The sequence below is a fragment of the Leopardus geoffroyi genome, chromosome B4 (assembly GCF_018350155.1).
Source record: "Leopardus geoffroyi isolate Oge1 chromosome B4, O.geoffroyi_Oge1_pat1.0, whole genome shotgun sequence".
NCBI lineage: Eukaryota > Metazoa > Chordata > Mammalia > Carnivora > Felidae > Leopardus > Leopardus geoffroyi.
This window is the reverse complement of record NC_059341.1, coordinates 24,619,560-24,634,532: the sequence shown is the minus strand read 5'-3', so window position 1 is coordinate 24,634,532 and position 14,973 is coordinate 24,619,560. Positions and strand designations below refer to the sequence as shown.

The 14,973-nt window shown below is 44.0% G+C and overlaps 1 protein-coding gene across 7 annotated transcripts in view; it reads right to left on the bottom strand.

Annotated features, from left to right (window-relative positions):
- The window catches only part of PDSS1 (decaprenyl diphosphate synthase subunit 1), a 42,896-nt gene that overhangs the window by 22,702 nt on the left and 5,221 nt on the right, over positions 1-14,973 (bottom strand). For 6 of the 7 annotated variants that reach the window (XR_006709051.1, XR_006709052.1, XR_006709053.1 and 3 more), the window contains exons 4-5: positions 12,489-12,619; positions 1,994-2,135 (exon numbers count right to left, since the gene is read on the bottom strand). Coding sequence is in view for 4 of the 7 variants with exons in the window: in XM_045464657.1 (XP_045320613.1) it covers positions 1,994-2,135; positions 12,489-12,619 (273 nt within the window). In the remaining 3 variants the exon portion in view is untranslated. The remainder of the gene's footprint in view (positions 1-1,993; positions 2,136-12,488; positions 12,620-14,973) is intronic. The other variant, XM_045464659.1, reaches the window with a different exon arrangement.

The window sequence follows — 14,973 nt, the reverse complement described above, 5'->3', positions numbered from 1 at the left end:
AATTTTCAACATAACCACATTTTAAGTGTTTATTGTCTTTTCTCTGGTACCTAAAATTATGTTCAGTATGTTTACCTATTTATCATTTTATAGAACACACTGTACAAGGGATCTCAACATACACATATACATTAACAAAGTCATCATATACATTATGACATATATGTGCACATATATGTCTATCCTTCAGCCACCCGCACATCATTTGCAGCTGGAGGGCTCAGGATCTCTAGGATTTTATGTCTTTCCTCTCCTGGCCCTGGGGATCCCAGAGGCCAGAAGGTTCCATCCTATGAAAGTAAAGTCTCCAGACTGGGCACTGGGGAATGCTGGCTGAGGGGTTAAAGGAAAGAAGGGCTGGAACCCAGGCAGGGTACTGTGGGCTCCTGGAGCAGGTGCTGTGTGAATGGACTTTCAATGGACACACAGTACTTTTGGCTAAGAGGTGGTAAAGGGGAGGAGGCTTGCAGGCAGGCCTGTGTAAGGCAGACCAGTCACAGGCTGAAAGAGGCCCCCAACAGCAGAGATGATCACAGCGGGGACTAACTAGGCAGGGAGAAGGCCCGAATTTGTTGTTGGTAGTGGTGTTTTTTTTTAATTTTTATGTTTATTTTTGAGAGAGAGAGACACTGAGTGCGAATGGGAGAAGGGGAGAGGGAGAGGGAGACATAGAATCTGAAGCAGGCTCCAGGCTCCGAGCTGTCAGCAGAGCCCGACGTGGGGCTCGAACTCACAAGCCGTGAGATCATGACGTGAGCCAAAGTCAGATGTATAACCTACTGAAGCACCCAGGTGCCCCCAGGATTTGTTCTCTTAACTAAGGCTTTAGGGACAGGCCCTGAGAACAGTTGACTCAGGGACATGTCATAAATGTAACCTCTCCAAATGTAAACATATGTAACCTCTCCAAATGTAAACATAAATGTAAACCTCTCCAAAATGAAACTGCACTCCCCCCCATCCCCTCCTTTTTTTTAAAAACAACATTCTGATGTATGGAATTCTGCCCATAGGACACAAGACCTTTCAATTTACAATTTGAAATAAAAGATTTATAAATGAGATCTCAGGACTCGATTACACAGCAAAGTCATGTACAAGAAAGCAAAACCAGCACGTGAAGATAAAAATTAATACATATTTCTTCTTTTTCATAGGGCAATTAGAAAATAGGAGGTAACCAGGTACTACAAATATGTGAGGGGAAGAAAAATAAATGTGTGAGGGAGGGGAAGGCGAGCCAAGGGAAACCTCGTTCACACTAATGTTTTATGTGTGCTTCAAACAGGCAGGGCGGCCACGGGAGGTGCGTGTGGAGGGGGCTGCCCGCATCACATGAAAGGCCTATACGTCTTCATGTTCATTTGTGCAGCTTCATTCCTATTCTTCAAACATGATTTAAACACCTTTAAGCAGAAGTCCCCATCTTATATACCCCTTCAAGAGATGCTGATAAAATACTATGGAAATATGTTTTAAAATATACATGTATGAACCAAACTCAATTATACAGCCCCTACAAAAGGTAGAATTTTCACAGTGTGTGTATATATCTTTCTACGTACCTATATTTAAAACAATATAATATTCACACACATATATTTTAGCTTTACTTAGTTACTTGTCATGACACTCTTGTACATGGCAGTCAATAGATAAAGAATCAAACTGAATCTGGGTACTCTGAGCCCAGAAGTAAAATGTATGAGTCCTCATGAAACATGTTTTTTGGATAACAACAAAAATCTCTTTCTCAATAACCAAAAGGAATTCTATGTAAAACTATGAATAACCAGAAATATTAAGTTCAGCTTTCTATGGTTTTCTCTATTAGCAAATGTCCGTACACAGACATGGATTCTATTTTGAAATTTGGAAGGCCGCATGTGAGGAAGCATACTTTACTTTTTAAGGAGACAAATCTAAAAAATAAATGCAACCCAAAGAGTGTGTGGTTGGGTAAGAAGATTGAAAGGAAACTAAAACACCGTACCTTCTTTTCACCCCAGATCTTATTAACCGTGTGTTTTCCTCTCCGAGAACTTGCATCGTCGATGACATCGTCGTGTACCAGACTAGCAGTGTGGATCATTTCTGCAATTAAGGCTATGGAGCGCTGGTCTGCTTGCACGTCTCTAATTAACAGAAAGCAATGCTTTTTAACAGAGCCGCTGCCTATAACCTTCTCAGCAATCATCTTGTGAAAACTGGACATCCGATCTAGGATAAAGAACTTTATTTCTCTAAGAGAAACTATATAAACACTTTGGCTTCCCTACAAAGCCACTTCTACCATTTGGAGAACATTTTAAAAATGTGTGAGCTACCCTGCCGAGGCTATATTTTATAGACAGCACATTCAGAAGTAGAATTTGTATGATTAACAACAAAAAAGTTTAAACTTCTCAGAAGTCTGGCCATGAGGCTGAAGAATCAGCTGTAGGCCCTAGAATCGTGGTCTTGGGCGTCTGGGGAAGCTCGTCAATTGTGATTAGGTTATAAGGAGATTTTGGGGCTTGGGGGGAGGGGAGACAGGTTAAGAAGCACTCTGAAAAAGTATTCTAAAGAACCAATGATCAGTATGTTTAAAGCTTTTAATATTGTCTTAAATGAAATGTTTAGGAAGAAGACCTCAAGCACCCAGATAGAACTTTTGTCGAAACGGTCTTCCAATTCATACTTCACCCTGGCATTAGAAATGGAAACTTTTTGGGGCGCCTGGGTGGCGCAGTCGGTTAAGCATCCGACTTCAGCCAGGTCACGATCTCGCGGTCCGTGAGTTCGAGCCCTGCGTCAGGCTCTGGGCTGATGGCTCAGAGCCTGGAGCCTGTTTCCAATTCTGTGTCTCCCTCTCTCTCTGCCCCTCCCCCGTTCATGCTCTGTCTCTCTCTGTCCCAAAAATAAATAAACGTTGAAAAAAAAATTTTAAAAAGTTAAAAAAAAAAAAAAAAAGAAATGGAAACTTTTCTTTCCCAGCTTTAACACAATATACAGGATAAGCACTGTCAAGAAGATACATGAGTTTTAGAGTTCAAAGGGAATGTGCCCCTTTTTAATCATCATCATCACAATCATCATCTATGGGAATTTTTAAAAGCTGAATTTTGAGAAAATCAAATTGGGGAAATAACCAACTGAATTATCTGAAACCGAAAACATATGCCTGACTTAAACGCATGGTAACGAAATGTTTCACTTATTCAATAGCTTCTTACTTTTCAAAATATCATCACGTTATCTCTTCAGGGGGGAAAAGAGAGAAGGATGTTGAAACAGAACTTTTTCTTTAAAAAAAATAATCTAGGCTGAACATCTGCAAAAGATAGTGCCTATTCTAGAGCCTCACATTTAGCAGAAAGCTATGGAAAATGAGGCCCAAGTACATTAAAGATGCTAGTATTTAATTACCGACACTAAGTCAGCCTGAAGAGTACCTTCTGATCTTGCTTTAAATATAACTTTAAAATAGGGTGCTTTGCCGGCAACTCTTAGCTAAGATTTCAGAATTAAACCTCAGACCCTTCCAACTGCTTTTAGCCCAGAAATCGATTGCCAAGTGCAGCGCATTATTTATTAACCTGCCACAATCGTAACAGTTCTAAATACTTCCGGATCACACCATGGTCTTTCAAGGCGGGAGACGGGAGAAGTAAAGCAACACGGGGTGGAGACCGGTTCTAACAACAGGACCGTAAATGAGAAAACGAAGGTTCCAATGGCTTCAAAGAGCTTGTTGTGAAACCCTTGATGAGACACTGCTCACAGGCTCTACGGTAGGAGGCTTGGACCTTAAATATCTTTTAGGTGAATGTACCGGACCCTACCTTGAGTTCAAATGCACAGGAAAAGAGGTAGACATTCACAGGTGTTTTGTATAAAGGCCATCTTTCAGATATTTTCACCATGGCATTTTGGTCTAATACACACTTCCTACTAGTTGGTAGCAGAACTGACCTTGAAAAACAACTGTGAGGGCCTCTAGCCTTCCTTATGCTTTCCTAAGCTGGGCACCGCCTCCATTATCATAAACTCTGTCGGCAGACAGAGGTGTTCCTGCTGGGGAGTTGTGATGAAATGGCAGTGCTCACTGACACACTGGAGTTATGTAATTTCAAGATATTAAAGACAAAGATGTCTTAAAATATTTTCAAATGTCAACGACTACATGTATACAGAAAGGCCATTTTACGTGGCTAAATTACTGACTGCAATCAGGATTCTTTGTTAGAACGTTGTCTGGTATTGTGACACAGCCCATATGCAGAATAGACATTATTTCAGATGCTTTTTTCAAAAAAATGTTTATTTATTTTTGAGACAGTGAGCAAGCAGGGGAGGGGCAGAGAGAGGGAGACAGAGAATCCCAAGCAGGCTCTGCACTCTGAGTGCAGAGCCTGAAGCTTGAAATCAAGAGTCAGACACATAAACAACAGCCACCCTCAGGTACCCCTGAGATGTTTTCTAATTGTATTTGATGTCCTTTTTCCTACACAACTAAGTTTTAATGTGTGCCAGCTTATATCCAGAAAATACTGCCACTGCCTGTCCATAGCACAGCATAATGGCTGGAACCAAAATTTACAGATTACAGAAAACTCACACTATCTGTAAGATGAAAGCTCCAAAGTGCCAAACTGAGTCATGCCTCCAGAAAGCTGGGCACCATTTCTACTTCTTACCATGACAGCTGACACATTCTCCTGGCTTCTGGGAGAGGTGCTGAGAAAAGCCAGACTGGCAAGACAGCCTGAGAAAAGGAGCTCCTTGGTCTGAAAGTTGGCTGTGTCCCCCATACTTCACACATGGAGGAGTATGCGATGATTCAGCAAGCCCGTTGGGATATTTGTTTTTTTCCCCTTCGTTAGATTTAAAGCAACATTTTTTATAATGGAATAGTTCAAGTGCAGACAAAAATAGATGGAGTCATAAAATGACATGCCCCACCCCCATGTACGCTTGACTCAGTTTACATGTGATTTAAATAAAATGGTTTTTTCCTATTCACACTAATACATAATGTGAAATCTTAAACAAATTATAAGTAAACCCTCAGTGTGAGAAAATTGTCTCTAAACAGAAATTCAAACCTTGTCAATTGATTACTTTGGTTCAGAATGAATGAGGGTAGCAAATTTAAATAGTAAATGTGATTCCACTTTAAAAGCAGATATACAGAAGTTTCTACTCCCAACTCTACAGAGGCTGTATAAAAACCAGAACTCTCAAGTGGTATTTTATACAGAAGGCTCTATTTCTATTATAAAATGTTCTTTTTGTCTAACAATTCTAAAAGTAAGTGTTTCCCTTTGCTTGTTAGAACTCTGACAAGCTTAGTGTTTCTTAAATATATAACCCTTGTCCACCATGTCAGAATCCATACTCTTGAAAATGCAGACTGAGGAGTCGAAATCTGACAATGGGGCTCAGGAATCTGTATTTGGAAAAAGCATGTCAGGAGATTCTGATGTGCAAAGTTTGAAAAATGCTGTTCTATCAGGTATTCATTTGATTTACCACAAGCCACAAATGGAAGCTTTCCTAAAGAAAGGGTTTTGTTTTTGGTAAAAACTCTGCCTTTGCTGGCCTACTGCTGCACTGCCTCTGAAACAAGAGGCCACTCTCCTAAACATGACCTGGAACTTGGCAGGGGGGCAGGGGGACAGGGGGCAGCTAATGACTCCTCAAGTCCCTTCAGAGAGCAGAATGGCTCACCAGCTCACATGCAAAATCACGGAGGATGACCTCTCTTCCCTCTTATACTCTGCATCATTATGAATTTGAAAGGACATGACTGGATGCTTTTTTAGTTTGGTCTGAAAAAACTCACTACTTAAAATGCAAGCAGAGTCCTTTGCTATCAAATTCTTCAGGAGGCAAACTGCATTTCCTAGTTACCTGATGAAAACACACATATTCAAGTTTTCAGCATGGTGAATATATCCATATAGACTCAGGTAAGATTTTCTGTCACTGAACTGACTTGCTATAAGCTGGAGTCCTTTGCCTATGAAGACTGTGGGATGTGTCCTGCTTTACCTCTGGTCTGCTCGTGTCAGAACTGGTGGACGCAGAACAGGCACCTCCAGAAGGAGAGGGAAGCCCGTCTGGGCCCCTCCCTGAGCTGATGTGACATGATGTAATGATGGGGCCTGTGTTAGTTTCCTGTGGCTGCTGTGACACATTACCACAAACTTGGGTGTGGTTGTTTTTTTTTTTTTTTTAAGTTTATTTATTTTGAGAGAGAGAGTGCGCACGGGAGGGGCAGAGAGAGAGAGAGAGAATCTCAAGCAGGCTCTGCACTGCCAGCACAGAGCCTGATGCGGGGCTGGAACTCACGAACTGTGAAATCATGACCTGAGCCGAAACCAAGAGTAGGACACTTAACCGAGTCAGCTAGGCACCCCCAAACTTGGTTGTTTAAATCAACAGAAACTCTCTCATAGTACTGGAGGCCAGAACACAGTTCCACGGAGCACCCTTCCACCCCTTCCAGCCATGGGCAGCTGTCTGCAGACTTTGGCTTATGGCCCTGGGACTTCAATCTTCAAAATCTCTCTGCTCCACCTTCACACGGCCCTCTCTTCCGTGTGCATCAACCTCCCTCTGCTTTCCTCTTATAGGGAGACACGTGACCGCACGTAAGACTCATCAGATAGTCCTGGATAATGTCCCCATTTCAAGATTCTTAACTAAATCCCTTCTGCAAAGACCCTTTCTTGCTACATGACGTAACACAGGCTCCAAGGATGAGGATGTGTATACCTTCGGTGCGGCCATTTTTCAGCCTAACAGTTTATTTTTTATTAAAAAAAAATTTTAATGTTTATTTTATTTTTGAGGGACAGAGAGACGGAGCACGAGCAGGAGAGGGGCATAGAGAGAAGGAGACACAGAATCTGAAACAGGCTCCAGGCTCTGAGCTGTCAGCACAGAGCCTGTGACGGGGCTTGAACCCACAAATCGTGAAATCATGACCTGAGCAGAAGTCAGAAGCTTAACTAACTAGGCCGCCCAGGCACCCCCAGCCTAATGGTTTCTTACTTTCACTAGCCTCTTTTGCTGGTGCTCAAACATTTCCTTGTCAGGGATCAAATTCTTCAAATTACCTTTCACTGCACCTGTCTAAAATCTCCTTTTGGCCTCATAAGTGATACTACACTGAAGTGTCTCATCTTCCACAGAGACATTCAGGTAGAATGAGCAGGACCGCAGGGTTTCTGACCATCTCTCACTCTCTGCTTTTCATGCTTGGTGTCATCTTTCTGTTTCCTGGCCTCTGTCTCCGGCCTCTGCAATCTTGTTTCCTTTTCCTGTATTCCTTACAGGCATGTTGAGGATGCTACTGGCATGAACACCAAAGGTACTTTCCATCTAAAGAACAGCGGAGTGCAGGAGGGATACCTGAATTAGGAGGTCACTGGCTATCCACCTTCATAAACCCAAACAAGCACACCAGACTCAGTGGAGTCTATTTCTCTTGGTTGAGAACACAGTTTTAAGCTTGATCAGGAGTCATGAAGTCAGTAGTTCTGACATCAAGAGAACAGAATTGACATCCAAGAGCAGCTGCTCCTGATATTTACCTCCAGAGAGAACAGATGCCTGCAAAGCTGTATCACAGATGATGCAGGGTTCATGCTGTTTATTTTCTTGCCACCGAAGAAGCACTGCAGAAGTTTCAGGATCTTTGGAGCAACCCACCATGATGATGTCTTAGACCAACAACTTATCTAGGCAACAGATTCTGGGTGCTACTGAATTAACTCAGCACTTGGTTTTTTTTCAGACTGGGCACAGCGAATCCAAGCATAGTTGATTCCTTCAGTGATGAAATCATCCTGGTGTAGTAGGTGCCAGAAGAGGGTGCACATGTGTTTAAAAGCCCTATAGGCCTCTTGCTCTCACTAATGTTCTCCTTATACTTGAGCTTGACCTAACCAACGAAATGGATGACCGTCTGGTTATCAAAATCTTCTCCATCTCAGTAGGTGTCCTTTATTATAGACTCTACTTTAAGATCGTTTTTGTTTTATCTTTTTTTTTTTTTTTTTAATTGTAGAGAGAGCGGGGGAAGAGGGACAGAGGGAGAGAGAGAATCTTAAGCAGGCTTCACGCTCAGCAAGGAGCCTGATGCCGGGCTGAATCCCACGACCCTGGGATCATGATCTGAGCTGAAATCAAGAGTCAGATGCTCAACTGACTGAGCCACCCAGGGGCCCCTTAAGATCCTTTAAAAAAAAAAAAAATTCTGTAACGGGATGCCTTGGTGCTTCAGTTGGCTGAGCATCTGACTTTGGCTCAGGTCATGATCTCATGGTTGGTTGAGTTTGAGCCCCACACCGGGTTTGCTGCTGTCAGCACAGAGCCCACTTGGGATCCTCTGTCCTCTTCTCTCTGCCCCTACCTCTTCCCCACTGGCACGTGCGCATGCTCTCTCTCTCTCTCAATAATAATAAACATTAAAAAAATTTCTGTTGCTTTTTATTAATTCTTGTTAACAGTCCATTTTTTAACTGAACATTTTCAATACTTCTGAGCACCTCATGCGCTGCTGCTTCCATATATTTATCTTTTTAAAGCAGTATTTTTAAATGTCAGGAATTCCCTACCATATATAATTGAAAGCTGGCTAGATGACACACAATACGGACAGAAACCTTTAAACAGTTGGTATTTTTTTTTTAAGCTGAAGAGACAGTATTTTGTAAAGACTGTTTTGTAAAGACTAAATCGAACCCCGATTCGGAATCTGAACAACCAGCAAGTACAACTACAAATTTTTCACAATACGATGCCACAACTTGCAGTTATCTCCTTAAGCCAACAGACATCTACACGCTAATCAGTATATTTTAAACCCTCATTAAAAATGAAAGTGAACTGGGGTGCCTGGATGACTCAGTTGTTTGAGTGCCCAATTTGCACAATCAAGACAGATACACACATGCCCCAGGCAGATACACACATGGCCAATATAATGTGGGCAGTCCTGTCACCCCAATCACTAGCAGCAATAGCCACTTCCAGTGCCGGAAGACTTCCACACAGGAACGGATGGTGCCAAGATCAATGACAAGAATAGATCCCTTCAATGAGGCAGCCGAGCAGAGGGTTTGGCTTGAGAAAGATGAGACACCACAGTTGTGCTGCAGCATTCAGCGAGTGGAGCGATTTTACAGAAATCATTTTTGATCTAATTTCTTTAATAAAGTAAGTCCTAACCTACAGTTAGTTTGCTGAGCTCTGTGGCAGGTTGGGTTCTCTGGGAAGCAGACTCTGAAGTTTAGAATACAGGATGCCTGTCTATCCAGGAGTGCCCTGGGTGTCAACAGCTGGGAGGAGGAGAGGAGGAAACAGGCCTGGGTAGAGCGAGAAGTTTCTGCAGTGCAGGCCCATCCATAGCGTGCTCTGGAGCCACAATGGCCCCTCACCTCCTTCAATCCCTGAATGTGGGCTGGCTTGAGAAGTTCATGGCCTCCAGCAAGAGGATTTTCTGCAGCTAACCTATTCTTGAAGAGGCTGAGAATTGAATGTTCTCTGTCAAGGAGACCTGGTCAGCACGGAGTCCTTCCCTGAAGCAAGAGTTCTTCAATAAGAAGGATCTAGTTCTTCAATAAGAAGCACCCCAGCTGTTTTCTGGACCTTTCAGTCTGAATCACCTGTTGTGTGCACTCCTACTTTACCAGCCCAGGTACTGTAGTTATTAGGATACAGGCAAGAAATGTAAAGATTGAGACTTAAGCTCTTCAGGACCATATTACCTTTTGAGAATGTATTATAAGCTTCAGAGACCCTTCCCCCGAAAAATAGAAATACACAAAAAATTTTGTGTACAATTCTAAGGACTCACAGACCCCCATAACACCCACAGACCTCAGGTTAAGAAGTCTCAGTAATCTAGCAAAGAGTATTTAATGGACAGCTGAAAAGCTTAATAAAGGAAAAAGAAAAATCAATTAAAATCCCCATTGCTATTTTTTTTTTAATATTTATTTTGAGAGAGAGAGAGTGCATGTAAGAGCGGGGGAGGGGCAGAGAGCGAGAGCGAGAGTGAGAGAATCCCAAGCAGGTTTTGCACTGTCAGCGCAGAGCCCGATTTGGGGCTCGATCCAACAAACCATATGATTAGGACCTGAGCAAAAATCAAGAGTTGGAGGCATAACAGACTGAGCCACCCAGGCATCCCTCCTCCTCGCTATTTCTTAGGTATCTGCTCTATTCGGTTTTCTAAAACCCTCACCAGGATTATTACTTACCTATGTAATACGTATTTCACAAACAAGAAGATAACATCTGATAAGCCACAGAGAAGCCATTAAACTTGGGTTGTCAAACAACAAAGCAGGGATCTCTCAATTCTCCCATCACTGGCAAACAAGCAGATGAAGTACTGGAATGGGTTCTAGTGCTACTGGGGCTTGGGAACGTCTCTGGCAGTGCTGGCTGCAAACAAGCTCTGTGGCTCCCGCCCCTGAATCTACAGCTACCTTTTGTCAATGTTGTTCTAGGTCTTTCTCAGCAAGCAGAGCCAGAAATGGCCCAGGTCTCCAGAAGCTCCCCGACTCCCACATATCTGTTTGCTGTAAGAGGCACAGCTGGATATTTAGCTAATGATGAGCCTGATTCAAAAGGGCTTTCATGAAGCAAATATTCTCAAGATGCTGGATACTGTGGTATACGACTTGAATGCATGCCACCACTGTGACTCCCACTCCAATGCCAGACACTGCCTCTGCACTGTGTCTTTGGTGAGCCCTGCTCCAATCGCTTACGGGAGAATGAGGCCACAGCCAGAACACCCCAGAGAGGGCAGTGTTGAACTTACTTTTTATTTTACTTAAGTCAACACTACCCACAACGTGGTGCTCGAACTCACAGCCCTAAAATCAAGAGTCACCTGCTCTACCGACCGAGCCAGCCAGGTGCCCCTCGAACTTAACTTTTTAAACTAGCAATGCCTTTGTTGTGTTATATCCTCCCAGGTTTTCTATAACTAATGGTTTATAGTTTCAGTAAGGGAAACTGAAAAAACTTGCAACCATGGGGAGAGCTGGAGAGGATTTGGAGTGATGCAGAATGTTTTCCTTCCCATGTCATCTCTGAGGGTAACAGACTGTATTACGCATAACTCTGAGAAATAAAAATATAAACACACACTCTCTCTAGTCAAGTGGTTCTCGAGAAGGGATGATTTTGCTCCCTGGGGACATTTGGCAATGTCTGGAGACATTTTTGGTGCTCATCAATTTGGCAGGGGGTGCAACTGGCATCTCACGGTGGGAGGCAAGGGATGCTGCTAAACATCTATAATACACATGACAGCCCCCACACAAAGAATTATTTGGTCCAAAACATCAGTCACGTCAAGGCCGAGAAACCCTGCTCCAGGTCACATGAGATGTACTCAAATGTGGTTCATTTCTGCTGCTCTGCCTCCCCGGTGAAGTGGAAGCAGACCTGAGGACAGTGAAAGGCCCACTGCCAGAGAGCTCTGTCTGTTGAAGCTGCACTGTGAGCACTCGGGGAGTCTCCGAGGGTGGGTGGGAGGCACTCTGAGGTGGCGTATTGTGCTGGAGCTGGAGGCTCAGCAGCGGGGAACAAAAGGCCGACACAGGCTGAGGAGAGCAGCTGCTGAGAGGCAACACCTGACCCTCTTGAGGCATTCCTCAAAGTACGATCTACTGGGAGGAGGGGATATCATACAGATGTCCAGCCCTAGGGAAATGGATGAGTACATTATGGTGTACTGGAATTTCCACTGGTACATCACACGATGTAAAAATAACAACCATGAAGACACTCCAGCATCGTGGTAAACAGTGAAAACACAGTTGGGAGTAAACAAAGCAGAATGCAATCCTATATACACAGTATGACTGACTGGGTACAAGAGTAGAGGGGATGAGGGAACTGCAAAGATGGCTGCCTACAGTAACAGGTCAATCCTTTTTCCTTTTAAGATTTCCTTTGATACCATGGTTTCAATGTTTAACGATTTTATGTATGTTCAAAACACAAAAGTTGAGGGCCAACAGTCAAAACGCCTTCTTTCAAGATTTTTCTTTGGCAGATTTCCAAAGGTCATGGGAAGGCAGGCTCTCGGGGGTGTGGTGCCCAGACTTGAAGCACAGTGGGTGTAGCTCATGACTTTTAATGATAACCTTTGGACTAACTGCTCTGTGTGTACTGTGATTACATGTATGCATACACCCTGCTATTCTACACTTCGGAAAACCAAATCTGGCTTTTAAAATTCTTTTCGAAATGCTTATTTGCAGCTGAAGTTGTTCTTTGAGGACATTAAAGTGTGGAAAAGGAAGATGCCTCTATACCAGTGGACTCTGGTGACTCAAAGTCAGAAACTACTCACCACAAAGTGGATTCTTAGATAAATGCTACCTCTTCAACAGGGAACTAAGTGGCAAGCTTGGGGAGGAAGATTTGGCAAATATAAAAAAACACCAGAGGAGTGAAAGTCAGTAACTCACCGGGAGTTATTATGATGGATATTACACGCCCGGGCCATTAGCACCACAATAATTGGTCGAAAGGCTTTTCCTTTACCATCGAAGTAGTATTCAGACATTTCCTTAAGTTCAGTTGTAGATATGACTAGTTCCTGGAATAAAGTTTCTCTGTGTCAATATGGCATCACAATGGCACAAAAGTCAACAGGATTTCTTTTACAAAACCCTGATTTGATTTCAGTGGACTCATTTCACTTGAGAGATTCAACGCTCAGCTGGAAAAGGTGCTAACACTGTATTGTCCCAAAACTGGCTGTCCTGCAGCTGGGCCACAAGCAATGCCTGGCCCGTCTGAGTGGCCTAAGGGCAAGGGTGAGCAGTGCCGCCTGCCCCTGTGACTCCAGCAGACTCCAGGGATGAGCAGGAAAGTACCAGGTGGCCCAGGGACTCTGGGCCAGTAACAGCTGGATACAGTGACAGCTGGATAGGGGCAGGTAGCAGCTTGGAAGATGGAGGGGAGAGGACAAAGACAGGGAGTGTGGGAGCCAATGAAGCAGGTGTTAAGGGAGTGTCTGGGGTGGGGAGACAAAGCTGTGTATCAGGGGCAGGAAGACAAGAGGACAGCCAGGGAGAAGCAGGGATCAGTAAGCCTGACTCGGCCAGACAGGTGAAAGGTTCACAGAGGAAGTTTCAGACACAGTTTGCCAGACTGTGAGGAGCTTACAATTGAGTTGGGGAGATAAAATTTCTTAAAAATATAAAATGTTCAGAATGGTAACTTGGGCGATGACATAATTAAATTAAATGTAGTAAGGGGTGCCTGGGTAGCTCAGTCAATTAATCGTCCGACTTCGGCTCAAGTCATGAACTTGCAGTTTGTGAGTTCAAGCCCCACATCAGGCTCTGTGCTGACAGCTCAGAGCCTGGAGCCTGCTTCAGATTCTGTATTTCTCTCTCTCTCTCTCTCTCTGCCCCTCCCCTGCTCACACTCTGACTCTGTCTTCTCTCTCTCTCTCAAAAGTAAGATTAAAAATAAATAAAAAAAATAAATGTAAATTAAATCAAATGCAGTAAAAGTTCAGAGAAGGGAAAAATCAGCATGGGCTAGAGAACCAACAATTTAATGGAGGGTATAAGCTTTGATCTGGGACTAAAGAATAAGAAGGATTTTGATTCATGAAGAGAAGGGAGAGGCTTCCAGGCGATGGACATGTGTTTACTGTACCTGCCTCTCACGGACTTGCTATATGATGAACCATGGCTTATGTCCCCAAAGAAATGGGAGCTAAGAATGGACCCAGAGGACCATCAGCCAGGCTCAGGTGAACACAGTACAGTGGGACAGGCTTTAACTAAGATAGCGACTTTAGTACAAAACACAGTAATAAACGTAGAGATTGCAAAGTAAAATGAGTCCTATAAGGAGCTTATAGGGTGAGAGGTACAACGATAATTACAATACACAGTGTGATGGGTGCTGCTCTGAAGGTAAGCGCAGCTCCTCTGGGAGCACAAAGGGGGCCCTGCTGGCTGGGGAGGGGGAGGCAGGAGAGCAACAGTGACAGGGCCACAGAAGCAGCAGTGGCCTGGCCTAGACTGTGTGGATGGAAGGCAAGAAACAGACAAGGAGGACGTGAAAGGAGAAGAGGAACAATTCCAGGATCCTGCCTGGGGTTCCCAGGCGGCACCTTCAATGAACAGGAAAAACAAGAAAAAACAATTAGGAAGGGAAAGCAGAGTTTCAGATAGGTTACATTTGAGACAGTCATGGACATTCCATGGAGCTGACCAGGGAGTAGTCAGATGCGTGGTTTTAAGAGACACAATTCAACCTGGAACAGACATATTACTTGGGAAGTGTTCCACGTTGTTGGGAGTGGTCAACAGTGTCCAATGTTCAATAAAGTCACAGGAGATAAAAACCAAGTGTCCACTGGATTTAGCAGAAGGTGCTACGGAAGCTACGGGCTGGCAAAGGCAGTTTTAGAGGGGAGCCTGGAAAGGAAGCTGCAGAGGGACGCTGGAGGAAACTTGAAAGGGCCAAAAGAAAGAGGCAGGGAATACTGTACTGGAAGGGAAGGGGGAACAAGGCTCAAGGGATGGCGCTTTAAAGGATGAACAAACTGGAACACCAACATTGGCTGTGAGAGAGGTGAAGAGGGAGAGCCTGCAGAGAAAGGAGAGGGAACAGGCAATGGCGGGACTAGTTCCTAAGGCACTGAGGAGGCAAAGGGCACGGGACTAAGCTGGAGGCAAAGAGAGGCCTGGAAAGGCCTTTCCTCCTGGAAAGGGAGGGAACATTTACTTCACTGAGGTGGGAGGAAAGCATGCAGATGGGTACGTAAATGGTAACAAAGCAGGTGTCCAGAGAGTGACTCCTAAAGGCCTCCCCTCAGTCTATTAAATAGGAAGTGGCCATTGCTATGAGAACAGGAGAGTAAGGTAAGGGTTTGAGGAGGAAAGTGGAGGACCCTGAAAGGGAAGGAAGCTGATGAGAGGCACATGA